This window comes from Martes martes (assembly GCF_963455335.1).
Source record: "Martes martes genome assembly, chromosome: 2".
In the NCBI taxonomy this organism is placed as follows: Eukaryota; Metazoa; Chordata; class Mammalia; order Carnivora; family Mustelidae; genus Martes; species Martes martes.
Window position 1 is genome coordinate 99,304,704 of NC_137889.1, and position 16,984 is coordinate 99,321,687.

At 34.2% G+C, this 16,984-nt stretch overlaps 1 protein-coding gene across 3 annotated transcripts in view; it reads left to right on the top strand.

Moving 5' to 3' along the window:
- The window catches only part of RAP1GDS1 (Rap1 GTPase-GDP dissociation stimulator 1), a 168,718-nt gene that overhangs the window by 139,777 nt on the left and 11,957 nt on the right, over nucleotides 1–16,984 (top strand). For 2 of the 3 annotated variants that reach the window (XM_080797553.1, XM_080797555.1), the window contains 6 exons: nucleotides 602–727; nucleotides 7,949–8,092; nucleotides 8,561–8,692; nucleotides 9,953–10,087; nucleotides 10,814–10,939; nucleotides 11,921–12,060. In XM_080797553.1, the coding sequence (XP_080653679.1) occupies nucleotides 602–727; nucleotides 7,949–8,092; nucleotides 8,561–8,692; nucleotides 9,953–10,087; nucleotides 10,814–10,939; nucleotides 11,921–12,060 (803 nt within the window). The remainder of the gene's footprint in view (nucleotides 1–601; nucleotides 728–7,948; nucleotides 8,093–8,560; nucleotides 8,693–9,952; nucleotides 10,088–10,813; nucleotides 10,940–11,920; nucleotides 12,061–16,984) is intronic. The other variant, XM_080797554.1, reaches the window with a different exon arrangement.

Here is a 16,984-nt window from a genome sequence, read left to right on the forward strand (position 1 = left end):
AACCAACAGAACCACCCAGGTGCCCCGAGAAGCTATTTTTAAGATTGCTTTTTTGTGTGAGAAATACTAGAGCATATTTAAATGCTGATGGTGGGTCTCTGGAGTGAGGAGAGATTGGAAATGCTGAAGAGGCAGGAGAGAATGAGACCCCAAGTACATGTGAAGAATTGACCTTTAATAGTAGGCATGTCAGGACCAGCACAAGAACATACTGTTTTAATGATCTAAATGTAATGATGATAAGTCATCTTTACTTCAGCCATGTAAAATGCACTCTGTTATGAGCAGTTTTTCTTCTTTGACTAAAAGCCTTGAAACTATGAATTTATAACTTAGTAATTTAATTGTTGCTATGGTTACCTATACATTATGCTAGTGAACATTTTTTTATAGACTTGAATAAAACTGGGTTGAAATGTTTTCTTTAAAGCCATTTTTCCTTTTCAGGAGCATGTAAGATGTATCTGATAGTTCCTGTACTTGAGGAGTATTTGTATTTATCAGTAATGGTACAAAATGAGCATGAATTGAAAGTAATAAAAAACAATTTCTGCACTTAATTTTGTGTGTTTACTCTAAGATTACCTCTCCTGTTTTGCAGAGTCAAGTAAAGAACAGTTTGCCAGTACGAACATTGCTGAAGAGCTGGTAAAACTCTTCAAGAAACAAATAGAACATGATAAAAGGGAAATGATTTTTGAAGTTCTTGCTCCATTGGCAGAAAATGGTGAGAAAATAAATGCATCTCTGAATTTTTTTTTTATCATATATGCTTTTCCCATTTTTCCTAATATTACTTAGTTGCCAGCTGTTTAACTCAAAAGTTTTCTTTGCTTTATTAATGATGTGATGTTTTATTTGGGTATCTATAACTTCAGCTACTTATCTACTCTATAACTATATCTCCATCTGCCAAAACTACTTTCCAAGTTTCTTTGATTATAAAGTCTTAGCAAAAACATGATTCTGTGGCTTACACATTTTTATGCCTATCTGGAAAAGGCACCTGAGAGCTGAACTTCACTTATGAAGCCTTGTAAGGCAAAAGGACAGTGTGGACACTGGTAAATTATTCCCATTTTTGGTAAAAAATCTAAAGGGATACACCATAGGAATAAGGGTGAACCAGAGTAATCATACCATTCCATATAAATAATTTTTCAAATACAGCGTCTAGCACATAATCAGTAAGGATGATATACATGAGGAAACAAGACAGTGTAAGTAAGAACCAGCACAAAGAACAGGCAACAACAGCAAATCTCCAAATACTGGAATTATTAGACATTGACTCAATATAGGTATGCTTATTATATTCAGAGAGTTAAAAAGAACTTTGAAAAATTTAGACGGAAACTAGAAACTATAAAAAGTGACATAGCAGATTTGAAAAACAATTGGAAATTCCTGAATTGAAAAAAATACAATCCAAAATAAGAACCTAATAGATGGATTTAGATTAAATATAGTCATCTTAGAGAACCAGTGAACTGGAAGACAGATTGGAAGAAAATCCAGAATGAAGTATAAAGAGAGAAAAAATAATCAATATACACAAAAAGAGAATAGGAAATACAAAGGGTACAGTGAGAGGCTCTCACATACATTTTTTGGAATTCCAAAAAGTGGTGAGGGAAGCAGAGGCAGTATTTTTTAAAATTTTGACAGAGAATTTGGCAGAAATTATTAATGTAAGATAACAAATACTCAAAAACTCAAAGGAATCAAAACCTGATAAAAAGGAATCTACATATCGATACAGTATCTTGAAATTATAGGAAACTAATGACAAAAATCTTAAAAACAGCCAGGAAAAAAACAGATCACCCTTTTTAAAAAGGGTGACAGTTTGGCTGATTGCTTATCTTCCAGCGCAACAATGAAATCCAGATGACGATGAAACATCTTCCACATGCTGGAAAAAAAAATGTGCCAACCTAGAATTCTAAACCCCATGAAAACATCCTTCAAAACTAAAGGCAAGGGTGCCTGGGTGGCTCAGTTGCTTAAGCATCTGCCTTCAGCTCAGATCATGATTCCAGGGTCCTAGAATCGAGCCCCTAGTCAAGGCTTTCTGCAGGGATCCTGCTTCTCCCTCTCCCTTTGCCTACTGCCCGCCCCCTGTCCCTCATTTGTGCTCTCTCTATTTCTCTCTCTGTCAAATAAATAAATTAAAATCTAAAAAAAAAAAAAACACTAAAGGCAAAATTTAAAGGTATTTTCAGAGTAAAAACTGAGAAGTTTCACCAACTTTAAAGGTGATTACTAAAATAATTTTTTTTTATTATTTATTTGACAGAGATCACAAGTAGGCAGAGAAGCAGACAGAGAGAGAGAGAGAGGGAAGCAGGCTCCCCGCTGAGCAGAGAGCCTGATGTGGGACTCGATCCCAGGACCCTGAGATCATGACCTGAGCCGAAGGCAGCAGCTTAACCCACTGAGCCACCCAGGTGCCCTAAAATAATTTTTAAAAACAATGTAACTGCCAAAGTAATAGAAAGATTTATGGGAAAAAAAATTTTTTTAAGTACACCTTCAAAATAACAAGAGAGGAGAGAAAAAGGAACATGGAACAGGGGTATAGATAGGGCATACAAAATATACTAGGTTTAAGACCTAGTTTTTCAGTAATTATATTAAATGCATTTGACCTAAATCCTTCAATTAAGAGACCAATTGTCAATTGAATTTTTAAAAATCAACTATACTTTTTAAAACAAAACTTGTTAAATATAAGGAGATTTAAAAGGTTGAGAATAAAAGTATTTAAAAAAATAAAAATCACTCAGGAGAGAGTGGGTGGCTGTCAGTTGAGCATCTGGCTCTTGATTTTGGGTCAGGTCATGATCTTATGTTCTGGGATGAGCCCCACCCACATCAGGCTCCATGCTCAGTGGGGAGTCTGCTTCTCTCCCTCTGCTCTCCTTTACTCCCTTCCTTTCCCTGCTTCTGCTTAAATGGGCACGTACTCTCTCTCTAAAATAAATATATCTTCATAAGTAAATAAATCAAACTTTAAGAAGGCTGAGACAGTTATATTTAATATCACATGAAAAAGAACTTAAAATTAAAAGACTTAATAGAGGTAAGGTGATGAAAGTTCTGATTCACCTGGGAGCTGTGAGTATACATTACCTCAAAACATATGAAGCAGAAATACTCAGAATTATGGAGAGAAATAGACAAGTCCATAAATATCATGGGAGCTTTTAATACCTGTTTCAGTAATTGATAAAACAAGCAGATAAAAAAACAACAAAAAGATCAGAGAAAAGATTAACAACATGATTAAGAAAATTGATTTAACAGACATATTGTGGAATACTGCACCCAGCTACAGGGCCCTTTCTTTTCAAGTACACATGAAATATATAAAATACGTATAGTCATGAAAAAGTTTTACATTGATGAGGTATTAGGCTGAGTGAAATAAGTCAGTCAGAGAAAGGTAAATATGGTTTCACTTATATATGGTTCACTCATATGGTTTCACTCATATATGGAATTTAAGACACAAAAGAGATAAACTTAGGGGAATGGAAGGAAAAATAAAATAAGTTGAAATCAGAGAGGGAGAGAAACCATAAGAGACTTAACTATAGGAAACAAACAGGGTTGCTGGTAGGGGGGATGGGGTAACTGGGTGATGGACATTGAGGATGCTAATGTGATGTAATGAGCACTGGGTGTCATATGCAACTGATGAATTACTGAACTTTACCTCTGAAACTAATGATATGCTATATGTTTAATTGGCTTTTTAAAAGCTAATAAAAAAAGTTTTAACCAATTTCAAAGGGTTGCAACCTTGTGGAGTATGTGTTCTGGCTTAAGTGAATTGTCTAATAAAAAGATAACTAGGAAATCCCTTTATACTTAGATATTAAAAAATATACTTCCAGTACCTTGAAGGTCAAAGGAGAATTATGACGGAAATTGGAAATATTTCTTTTTTTAAGATTTTCTTTATTTGAGAGAGAGAGCGCATGCACAAGCGCATGCACAAGCGGAGGGAGGGAAAGAATCTCAAGTTTGATCTCAGGGCGTGATCTCATGACCCAAAGATCATGACCTGCGCTGAAACCAAGAGTCAGATGCTCAACCAAATAAGCCACCAAGGCGTCCTGGAAATTGGAAAATTTTCTAATAATGAAAACAGTACTATATCTTAAATCTTATGTAATGTAGGTAAAGCCATACTTAGAGGCAAGGAAATCTAAAGAGCTGAGATTAAAAAAATAGAAAATACATAATGCAACATAAGCATATAATCACCAAGGTTGAGTCTGAGAGACTAAATAAAAACTGGTAAATCACTAATAAGATTTGTCAAGAAAAGAAAACTTTATTCTGATGAAACTGTCGTAATTAAAAGACAATGTGGTATTGGTACAAGGATGGATGAGAAGACCAGGATACCTAAAACAGATGGATGCATTAATAAGTACTTATTTCATTAGGAGAAAAGAACAAGTTGTCAGTGCAAAACAGTGCAGAAAGAACAGTCTTTTCAATGAACAGTCCTGGGAATATGGGAAAAAAATACAAATGAAGACACATATGTACACCCATACTTCATACTGTATAAAAAAAGTTTAGGTAGATAATTACCTGAATGGGAAAATAAAAACCAGAAAACATACCTTAAAAATGTAAGATAGAAGAATATTGTCATGGCCTTGGAGTTATAGAGAATTTTCTTAGGCCACAGAAATCTCTGACCATAAAGGGAAAGATTGATAAATTTGGCTAAAACTTCTAAGGAAAATGAAAGACAGCAAAAGCACCATTAAGAGTGAAAAGCACCACAGTGTGTGAGAGAAGATATCTACAACACACATAATCAATAGAATGTATACAATTTATAAAAACTCCCACAGATCATTAAGAAAAATGTAGAAAGCCCAGTGGGAGACATAAAAGATTTAAATAGTCACTTGACAAAAGATAAAAGTACAAATGGCTAATAAACACATGAAAATATGCTTAACTCATTAATAATGGGGATGCAGAATGAAACACTACATACCCACTGGAAAGTCTAATAATACCAAATGTTGATGAGGGTGTGGAGCAGTGGGAACTCAGTAAGTGCTGGTGGGTGTGTAAATTGGTACAATTTGGAAAACAAGTTCAAGATTGTATTCTGTGTGATTGAGCAATTTTGCTCTTAGAATATAGCCAGAAACATGTATGTGTCCACCAGGAACCACTACAGAAATGGTCTTAGCTTTATCTATAACAAAGGAAAAATTAGAAACAACTCCTATCCATTAACAGCAGAATAAATAATGGTAGACTCATATAATGGAAAAAATTATACTTAGGAAAAGAAATGAAGACAACTTTAACAGTAGTTAGATGAATCTTAAAAACATTGATAGAAAAAAGCCAACCCTACAGGACACCTGGGTGGCTCAGTCAGTTGAGCAGGGGCCTTCAGCTCTGATCATGATCCCAGGGTCCTGGGATTGAGCCCTGCATTGGGCTCCCTGCTCAGTGGAGAGCCTGCTTCTCCCTCTCCCTCTGCCTACTGCTCTGCCTACTTGTGCGCTCACTCGCTCGCTCTCTCCCTCTCTCTCTGTCAAATAAATAAATAAAATCTTTAAAAAAAAAAAAAAGCCAACACTAAAAATATGTAGTGTAAGGTTCCATTTATATAATAATTCAAAAAGGGTAAAATTAAACTGTAGTTTTCAGGAATGCTTATTTATTTAGTGAAATAGTAAGGAAAATTATGAGTGTGTTTACCATAAAAATCAGGGTAGTGATTTGAGAGGAATGGAGTAAGTAATACATGATGGGAAATGGGAATGAACAGAGGGGCTCCCAGGGATGCTGGCAGTGAATTTCTTGATCTTGGTGGAAGTTACATGGTTATTTGCTTCATAGTAATTGATTAAACTAATATGTATATTATGTACTTTATTCCTTTTGTGGCATTTTTTTCACCATTTAGAAAAGATTTTAAAATATATGTATGTACATAGGTGTTTATGTATTTATATATATGATACATCTGTATGTATACTTACCTATATATGCAAATGGTGGCTATAAAAATAGATGTCCTTGGGCAGAATTGTGTTGATAAATGTGTGCTGGGCTATCTGCTTTGGCAGACTGCTTTGCTGATCCTCCTTAGTAAGGCTACTTAAAGCCTCCCACATATATATGTGATTACAGTCAAACTGTGAGAGATCTGTAAACTTTAATCTTGACACATTTTAAATTTTCTAAATGCTTTAGATCTTACTAAAGAACAAACAATAAAACTTGTTTCTCATCTCATTTGGTGGTTTAGCCAAATGAAATTTTTATTGTGACCTTCAGTCAGTTTTATACCAGAGAATTACCTGTAACCTTTCTTGCAATATGTCAAAATAACAAGGTTTTTCTTATATCTGTTTCCTCCTTTACCACCTTCACTTCTGTTTTATAATTGTGCAGTGAATTGAATGATACCTTTGAAAACTTATTTCTGAACTATCCTTAGTGTTCATCTTTGGTTTTCCTTGTATGCAAAGAAGACATTAAAATTGGGATTTGTATAATTCAAGGTTTTTAGAATTTTAAGGCTTTTTCTCATGACTTTCAATTCTAGTCACCACACATTTCTAGCCCTAGCATTCTGTAACCAAGGAAACGCCCTACTTTCAGCATGGCACAGTGCAAGTGTACCTTTAAAAAAAAAAAAAAAAAAAATTCCGGGTTGAATATTCTGTGTATTCTGAGATAATATTCTAAAGAGTATCAGTGGTCCTAGTGTTGTGGAGGGGGACCCTAAATTTTTATATCTTAAAATTGACTAAAAGAAAATGTCATTTATAAAAAGGTCTTTGTTTCTCCCAAATAACAACCTAACCTAAAGCTGCCATTGCTATAGATGTGTACATATACAGCTTAGGGAAACCAGTGACTAAAATAAAATCCAACTGAAAAACAAGACTTTATTTCTATAGAGCAAATGTTTCTAAGGTCTTTCAGTAATTGTCTACATTTATTTTAAGTGCTATAAAAAAGACCCAAAGCATTTAGGTAAACCAGTTTAGGTTAAAATACAAAGATGAAATAGGTATAGTACCTACTGTAATGGGGGAGACAGATATGGATATGAATATAAAATCTGCGATGAAATAAGCTCCGTAATAAAAAATATGTAAGTTATTAGGGGTGCAAACGATCTGATATTGAGTAGGGCTTGCTCTGAAGAGAATTTTTAACAATATAATTGGGATGTAAATTTTGCTGTTAAATACCTTCACATTGCTGGTTATCCATCAGAAAGCTCAAAAGTTATTTTTTTCTTTCAACTTTTAGTATGGAAAATTTAAAACCCATGCAGATGTAAAGAAAATATAGTATAATGAACCACCATGTATCCATTACTCAGGAAAACTTTAAATTAATGAAAATCTGAAGCCCTTTTTAAAAACATGGGTTTTGAAGTTCAGAAAGTTGTAGATTTACTAACTGCCTTGGAAAAAATCACATTTATACAAATATGAATCCAAATATACTTAGGTATAGTTTGAAATTTACTAATAGCTCTTTACCTTTCAATAACTTTCTATTCAAATGCCATTAGTGGATAATACTTTAACTCTGTATAACAGGCATATGTGTTTTATTTTAAATGGTGTGGGTGTTTTATAGTATTTTAAACATGAGCACAATATCTAAAATAACAGTGGAGTGCTATTACTTTCCTTCAAAGTTGAGAATCAGTTGTTTAGGTGCTGTCGGACATTGTAAAAAGTGACCTAATTTCAAGTAAAAAAAAAATGAAATAGAAGTATATAAGGTGTACTTTGTTTTGAAACTTAAATCTTTGAAAGTATATTATCTAAATCATGTATTTTCTTTATTATAATTCTTCATAATGTATTGCTTATAACACCTTTTACTTCATCTCAAGTTTTGGTTATTTTGTTCACATATTCTTTAGATGCTATTAAGCTACAGCTGGTTGAAGCAGGCCTGGTAGAATGTCTACTAGAGATTGTTCAGCAGAAAGTGGACAGTGACAAAGAGGATGATATTGCTGAGCTCAAAACTGCTTCAGATCTAATGGTTTTACTACTTCTTGGAGGTGAGTTATAATTTAAGTCAGTCAAAGAACATGATTATCATATTTTTAAAAATGTATTGTCTCTTTCTTGAGCACTATATACATTAGGCATTTTCTCATTTTCCTGCCTCATACAATCCTGTTGATGTGATGATATTGAAACCTTAAATGCATCATGGAGAGAACTAGAGATAATGAACCTGGAAAAAAGGAGTCTTCATTTTCTTTGTTATCTTAGAGAGCTGTCATAGGAGAGCTGTGGCACCAAAAAGGCTGAAAGTTAGGAATTTATTTGGGACTTAAACTAGAAAAATCCTCAACTCTTTTCCCAATCTCTACTAAAAGCTTATTATAAAAAGAGCATTACTTTTCCTTCTGTGAATTATCATTTGTGAAGTCTGTAGTTATCCAGTAGGATGGTCATATAGGAATATGGATTTGTTATTCTTAATTCTTCTCTTCTTATCTGTTTGTTTCTTTTACCTCCAGATGAATCCATGCAGAAATTATTTGAAGGAGGAAAAGGTAATGTGTTTCAAAGGGTATTGTCCTGGATTCCATCAAATAACCACCAGCTACAGCTTGCTGGAGCATTGGCAATTGCAAATTTTGCCAGAAATGGTAAGCATGTTATTTTGTCCTTTTTAAATTGGATGTCCTATATATATTTTTTTTTTTAAAATTTTTGCTTTGCCATTACGTGTAGTAAAACTGGAACAGTTCAGAAGTACATGTGATGTACCGCTACCTTAATTTTTAGAAAGATGAAATACTTTTCTTTTCTTTTTTTTTTAAGTTAACTTTGCTTCCCAGCATGGGCCTTGAACTCTCTATCCCGAGATCAAGATTCTCATGCTCTACTGACTGAACGAGCCAGGCTCCCCTACTTAGAGATTTTTCTAACAAATTACATATTTTGTGCAATTTAAGTTCTGGTAGTTTAAAGGTCACAAACAGTGATCATGAAGTCCTTCTTTGAGTACTCTGCACTTCAAAGATCATTAAATTTGGGTCTCATTCTAATACGCATCTTATCTGAGAGGATATGCTCTCTTGCCTGGTGGTTGATTTAATAATCTGAGTATTCTTTGTAGGTTTATTGTGCCTTAATTTATACTTTTGTGCCTCTAAAACTTAAGTGTGAGTAATCCTCTGGTTTAGGGTAGAATCTTTAATTTGGTTTAATAACATTTCCAAGGCACTAGACCTTCATTTTCATTTCTGAAGTCTGAAACTCCTGCTATTTAGTCTAGAAACTCATTCTTAGACTGTGACTAGGAAATATGGGCTTATTTTTTATTTTTAATTTGATTTTATTCCACTTTTAGCTGTATAACTGTATAATGGATGTCATATTCCATTTTATTTTTGAGGATGATCATTCAGTCCTTTTGATGTAATTAATAATAGTAAAATATGGGTAACTTGCAGTTAAATGTGGAATAAATAGTGGTTCATTATAATATTCTCTCTGCTTTATACATGTTTCAAAAATTCTGACATTGAAAAATAATTTAAACATCAGCTGTGATGGCATTCTGTATATTGTTTTACTGTAACATTGGCAGAACTCATGCACAGTTCACTATAAGTGAAAACTACTGGTAGACATTTTAAGCATATGATTTCTGCTTACTCATCTTCTAATATATTATCAGGCTGTATGCTAGAGATTTTTCTTGTCATGACTTCTTACTCAGAAAAGAAAAAAACTCTATGAATTTGATAGGAGAAGCAATTGGAATTCATTTTATTTTCTTGTAGCTCCATTTTCCCTAATGTAGATAATGGATAGGCATCACTACTATAAAATATTTAATTTAATTAATTTATTTATTTAATTGTAAAGAGGAAAGAAATAAATCTTTTTGTTTCATTCAGATGGAAACTGTATCCACATGGTAGACAATGGAATTGTAGAAAAACTTATGGATTTACTGGACAGACATGTAGAAGATGGAAATGTGACTGTACAGCATGCAGCATTAAGTGCCCTCAGGAATCTTGCCATTCCAGGTAAGTCTTAAGAATGGTATGAAATAAGATCTGTGTATGAAATAAGATCCTATTGTTTAGGGAGGTATTTATTTTATGTGATTTGTGTACCTATTCTGACCTGTCTATAAGCAGACATAATCCTTAAAAACAGCCTTAATGTGTCTTTGGATTAAAGACACTCTGAGTGATGAGATCCCATTATCATGGGAAATAATACAGGAGATAGTTAAAGCTATTATTCTGCTTCCTAAAAATAAATTTCTGATTATGTGAAATAGTATAACTGTATGAAGATACAATCTGTAAGAAATCAACTTGTTTCATATAACAGATAAATATTATTTATTAATATTGTCTAGAACATCTGTATTAACACAGTTGGGTCAAGGACAGAGGTAAAAAGAAACATTTACTAAAGTTGAGGAATTATGCTGTTTTGTAAATAAGACAACAATCTCAGATTTCCTTTATAAATTTTTAAGTGTTTTGAGGGTAGGTTTTAAAAGCCAGTACATATTATTTCATATGTTATGCTCCTATAGACAAATAGAATAATTATGTCCCACCCCCAGGCCTATTCTTAAAGTAACAAGACTGCTTTTAAATAGAAAAATGTAATATGGGGCCTTAAAAATAGTAAGACAATAAATATGTATTGAATTGGATGACTACCGTCAATGCTAGCACCATTCTAACCGTAGTCTCTCTCTCTCTCTCTCTCTCTCTCTCTGTCTCTGTCTCTAGTTGTAAATAAAGCAAAGATGTTATCTGCTGGAGTCACAGAGGCAGTTTTGAAATTCCTTAAGTCTGAAATGCCTCCAGTTCAATTCAAACTTCTGGGAACATTAAGAATGTTAATAGATGCACAAGGTAAAAGAATGTTTTTGCTAGGTACATTTTTGGTATGATAGTGTGCCTTAGTTGAAAAGGACTTGTTTTTAGCTTTCAGAATTATGTAACCATAAAGATAAATGGCAAGTAAAAGGCAAAGAGAGATTGGTTTTAGAGCTCCATTCATTAATTTCCATGCTTGTTATTATTGATTTTAAATGGAAATTGTATTGCATCTCTAGTGTACATGTAATTCTGATTTTACATTGATTTATTAGCAGTTCTGAGGGTTTTTTATGTTTCAGCATTTCATACCCTTTTTTTTTTTAAGATTATACTTATTTATTTGACAGAGAATGAGAGAGCACAAGCAGGGGGAGCAACAGAGGGGTAGGGAGAAGCAGGCTGCCTGCTGAGCAGGGAGCTTAACGTGGGGCTCTGTCCCAGGACCAAAGGCAGATGCTTAACTGACTTAGCCACCGAGGCACCCCATTTTATACCCATTTTTACCTTCTCTTGAAAATCACATTTCAGTACACTGACAGAATTTTTAAAAATTTATTTTGCAAACAGGGAGATCATTTTTCTGTTTACAGGGGGAAAAAATGATGAAAACTACTCCTCGGAATGAATTGTGTTTATTTACTTATTTCTAAATTCTAAACCTTTCTCTAAATTGATTTCTCAGAGTCCTTCTAATACCCTTTGTTACAATTTGCCAGACTACTAACATACTACCAGGCTGAATCCTGGTATAACATTGTTTTGTATTTTTGTGTTTTGTATGAAAGTCCACAACTTTGTAGAAAAAGCTAAATAGTCCATCAGATATGGAGTATTTGCAGTTCTTGCTTAATAAGATCATTGTGTTGTATAATTACATATATATGTATACATATATATACACACACACATATATATATATATAATTTTCTTTCCCAGTCTTACATCTTCACCAGTTATTTCAGTTGGTTGCCTATCAGTGATTGTTTCCTTTGTGGTTTGACTTCTTTCCTATAGCAGAAGCTGCTGAACAACTGGGAAAGAATGTTAAATTAGTGGAGCGTTTGGTAGAATGGTGTGAAGCCAAAGATCATGCTGGTGTGATGGGGGAGTCCAACAGACTGCTGTCTGCCCTCATACGACACAGTAAATCAAAAGTAAGTTCAAGAGAAAACTGTCCATTAAAAAACATACAAGTGGCCTTTTTGGAAATTTCGTATCATAGATCCTGTATCGTAAGCTTGCATTTTACATATTCATATATAAATATATTACAGATAGACCTCAGAGGTATCATAGTTTCTGTTCCAGACCACTGTGATAAAGCGAAAATTGCAAAAAAGTGAGTCAAATGAATTTTTTGGTTTCCTAATGCATATAAAAGTTGTGTTTACATTATACTGTAGTCTGTTAAGTGTGTAGTAGCATTATGTTTAATATAATAATTTGGATACCTTAATTAAAAAATACTTGATTGCTAAAAAATGGTAACCATTTTCAGTGAGCTTTCAGTGAGTCATCATCACCGATCACAGATCACCATAACAAACAGAGTAATGGAAAAGTCTGAAACTTTGTGAGAATTACCAACATGTGATATAGACATGAAGTGAGAAAACGTTTCTGGGACAATGGCACTGATAGACTTACTTGACACAGGGTTGCACAGACCTTCAATTTGTATAAAACGTAGTATCTGTGAAACACAGTGAAGTGAAGCACAGTCAAATGAGGGATGCCTGTGATCCACAACCCTGAAAAAGTTGAAGATTGAGCTTTTTGTATTTAGTTCTGTTCCATAATAGATAATTCCATAAGGCTTTGGAATGAAACAGATGAGTTCAGATTTTATCTCCACCATTTACTTGGTCAGGTCTTTCACATCCCAGTATCTCAGTATATTAAACCTGGACTAATACCTACCTGAAAGATTTGTGAAAATGATTCAATGAGATCACATATTCAAAGTGCTCAACTGGTACCTGGGACGTAGAAAGCACTCAGTAAGTGGAGTCATTGTAAATGTTGCTGGTGTTACCATTTTTACCACTACACTCAGTGTCAGACATCTTCTGTGGACCAGGCACTGACCAAGCTAGCTAATGATATTAAGAAATTAAATAATATCAAGATAGTATGTGATGCTCTAAACTCACAAAGTTGGAGGAAATCCATTCTCAGAGTGGTGTCCAGCCTAGGATGTGTCTGACATGTGGTTGCTAACCTGTTTGTTGAGTGAATGAATACATGAATGAGCATATAAACTATTGTAAGGATCACAGTGTTGGGAACCCAGGCCAGCAGGTTAGCAGTTGATTTATTATCTATATTATATGCCTTTTATTTTTCTATAACCTATTTTCTAAAGTGAAACTTCGGGCATTTCACTTATGCCCTTGGGAAAATGCATCACAACTTCTTAACCAAATCTTGGAGCCAAAACTGTTCAGTTGCTATATTAATTGAGATTTGAGGGTTTGGAGTCTTTTCTGTTAATATTTATCACAGATTTCCCTGTCCCTCATCTATACCCCCATCCCCCCCACCATAAAATAAAAGCTTTCAAGTACCCATTAAGCATCGTCATCGTGTAGGTGTTTTGAAAAGACCAGGGAAACAGGGCATTGCACCTTTCTAGGTGTGTGTGTGTGTGTGTGTGTGTGTGTGTAACAAAAAAACAATTTGAAATGATACAGTTCGATGATAATTTTAACTTCATGGTCACATTGTAACTGGATGTTTACAGTTCAGTCCTGCAGGCCAGGCTTTTTGTTTGTTTGTTGCATATGTTCCCTACAGTTAAGTGTATACTGCTCCTAAGTATAGGAGCCTTGATTTGCATACTTTAATGATCAGAACATAAGGCGTGTTCTTTGTGTGAGCTCCAGATCAGAACTCTTAAATTATTTTTAAATTTCGCAAACATTAAAGTAGAATCAGTGACACCTTTTGAGAATCAAAGCAGTTTTCAGAATATGTTCCATGGAATAATAACCCTAAAAAACACTGCACAAAGAGAGAAGGTTGTATGATCAGATTAGTTAGGAAGTAGTTCATTCCCTTTCCTTGCCTTTGGAACTCAGAGCACACATTAGTACTACTCTAAAAAAACCTTAACTCTTTTTACTCCACTGATCCCCAAACTATCAGACAATGGGTTTCTGCAAGTTGCATCTATCAAATACATTCCACTGGACATACTTCAGAGAATCCTGCTCTGGAAGAAGCTTTTAAACACTAGGCACAAGTGAGTCACATTCTTGTAGATCCTTAACCAACTGTTGGGAATTACAGTTCTCTCCTTGTGTTATTTTTAAACTTTGAAGATCCTACTCCTTTTAAAGTCACACTGAATTCTGTCTTAGAGTCCAACCCTCTAAAAATTTGCACTGACTCACAAGGTTTCACACTCGCTTAGTCATCCCAGCCATATACAGTGTATTCCTGCACTTGTGCCAAGAGGTAAATTCACATCTTACCTCGAAAGAGTGCCCTAGGCTAGGACTCTTGAGCAACTAGCTGGACCTTCTGACTATAGACAACAAAAGCACAAAAGTATGGTTTGCTTCTACAGTAAGAATATAAAAATTGCCTCCTGTCAAGGCACTCTCCTTCCTCCTTTAAGGGTAAAACATTCTTCAGTTATCAAGCTAAAAACTTAATGAAACAAAATTTATTTCGGCATTTGCTCATACATCTAACATCTGATTTCCTGTGCTGGGAAGTAGTCTTTGATGATACAAAATCGAGAAAGTTTTTGTTAGGTGATTCAGTGGCTTTGTTATGAACTGATTATCTTGAATTTAAGCCTACTTCAGAACATTACATTGTAATCAATATTATACAGTTTTCAGCAAAGTTTGTAGCTGGATTATCTCAATTATTAAGGGCAAATTGACCATAAAAGCTAAATATGTGAAACTCTTACATACATAATTTGCCTTAGTTGTGTATGTACCAAAATTCAACTTTCTATAAGAAAACTCCTTACAAAATAGGATTGCAAAATAATACATCATTTAAACCTTTGTAAAGCATTATAAAGTATGTCCAAAATTTTTGGAGATTTTGCAGATGCACTTAGGGCTTAGAAGGATTATCCAGAAAAATGTCTTCCTGTATATTTCTCCAGTCTAATAAATGAAATGGTTTCAGAAAAGTTAAACTCTCTAGGTTAATTTTAGATGTGTATTGGTTAAAATTATAATTCTCTAGATGAACCTTGCTCTGTGGAGTGGTGCTAATACCTTTTCCCCCCCCCAATTTCTTGAAGTTTAAAATATAACTTTATAATACATTCATAGAGCCTCTGTAGAGCACATTGTAATGAGCTATGTATGACACTAATGATGAATTTAGTACATACACTTTTGCGTAGACCACAGTGATTAGGAACAAGGAAGTGCCTAGATTTGAGTCTTGACTTTTTTACCACTTAATCACCAACTTTGGACAGATTTCATAACTTAATCTGAGCTTCAGTTTTTTCATCTGTTAACTAAATGAGGGGATTTTCTGGGTCAATAAGAATATGCTAATGTCTGTAAGCTACCCAGTATAATGTCCAGTGTGTAGTTGTTGCTCCATAGAGGGTAGCTATCAGTATTATTCTCTTTTGTCATACAGCACAAGAACAAGGCTTCATTTGTCTTTTACCTTCCATTCTGTCAGGCAAAGCAACTTCCTAGAGGAGCTATTCAATAAACATTTACTGAAGTAGGAGGAGAGAGAGCAGGCACTTTAAAAAGCAATACTCCATTTTCTGTTCAAAAAAGTGAGATGGAGGGGCTCCTGGGTAACTCAGTCAGTTAAGCATGTGACTCTTGATTTTGGCTTAGGCCGTGATCTCAGGGTTGTGAGATCAAGCCTCGTGTCAGGCTCTACACTCTGCATGGAGCCTGCTTGTGCACTCTCTCTCTCTAAAATAAAAATAAAAATAAAATAAAATGAGATGGTAAATGAGCTATGCTTGAACTTATAGGGAGCTACTCACTTCTGATACACAGTTTCCTTCATTTATTATCTGCCTCTCCTTCTACTACAGTGGACTCTCCGGGGTGAACCACAAAATAAAGGATGATGCTAGTCCAAGAACCTTCATCAAGTGACTGCATATGTATCTATGAACCTCCCTCTTGTCTTCTTTACTCAAGAAGCTCATTTGTGATTTTTATAAAATTCTTTACAAATTTTAAGTTTCAAGTAAAGTGCCCACCAAGTAAATTGGGAGGCTTTCTTTTTGTTAGAAAGGGCTTTAAAAGACAGTCTCTCACTTACTAAAAGAGGGTAATGGTAAAAGGCTACTTAGATGCCAGAATATAGCCACCATAAAAACTCAGTACTAGGACTCCAATGATTTAGAATATTTGATCTCTAAATGTGTTTGGGCTCAAAGAAAAGATACTGTCTGTAAATAGTTTTCTTAAGAGTTTATAGTAGAAGCATAAAGGAAACCCCTTTTCAAATATTTTAGCAAATTAATTTGAAAAAATTTCTAATTACAGTTAGTTTTATACTGTTGAAGCTAATGCAGACAGGCTACTTAATATCCACTTAAATTACTAAAAGTAGTGAGAACAAAGAAAATTACTTTAAAAATTCTGTAATTGAGACTTTCTACTAAATCACATTTAATCCAAGAGTTTTTAGGAAACAAAACTGAGAAAAACAAGAATGAACACTAGAAGTAAATGTGCCATTTTTTAAAAATCTAACTTTTGCCTTGCCATATATTTTTACATGTGTTTTTCATGTAATAACTTTGTAATTATCACAAAAACCTATGATAACACTATCCCAATATTATAGATAAAGTCACTGAAATGCAGAGAGGTTCAGGAATTTGCTTAGTCAATGTTGGCACTGGTGTTTTTCAATCTGGAACCCACGGTCTACTCTGCCATTGAAGAAGACAGCTGTAGATGCCGTGAGAAATGAGGAAGACAATCTGAAGTTCCTCTCAAGTCCCTTGACATGTAATCCAGTTTTGTCAGATCCAACAAAGGGGTAAAAGCTAAAAAACATAAATGAAACTTTACCTTGATCATCTGGAAAACAACTGCCTGGTGCTGTAATAATAAT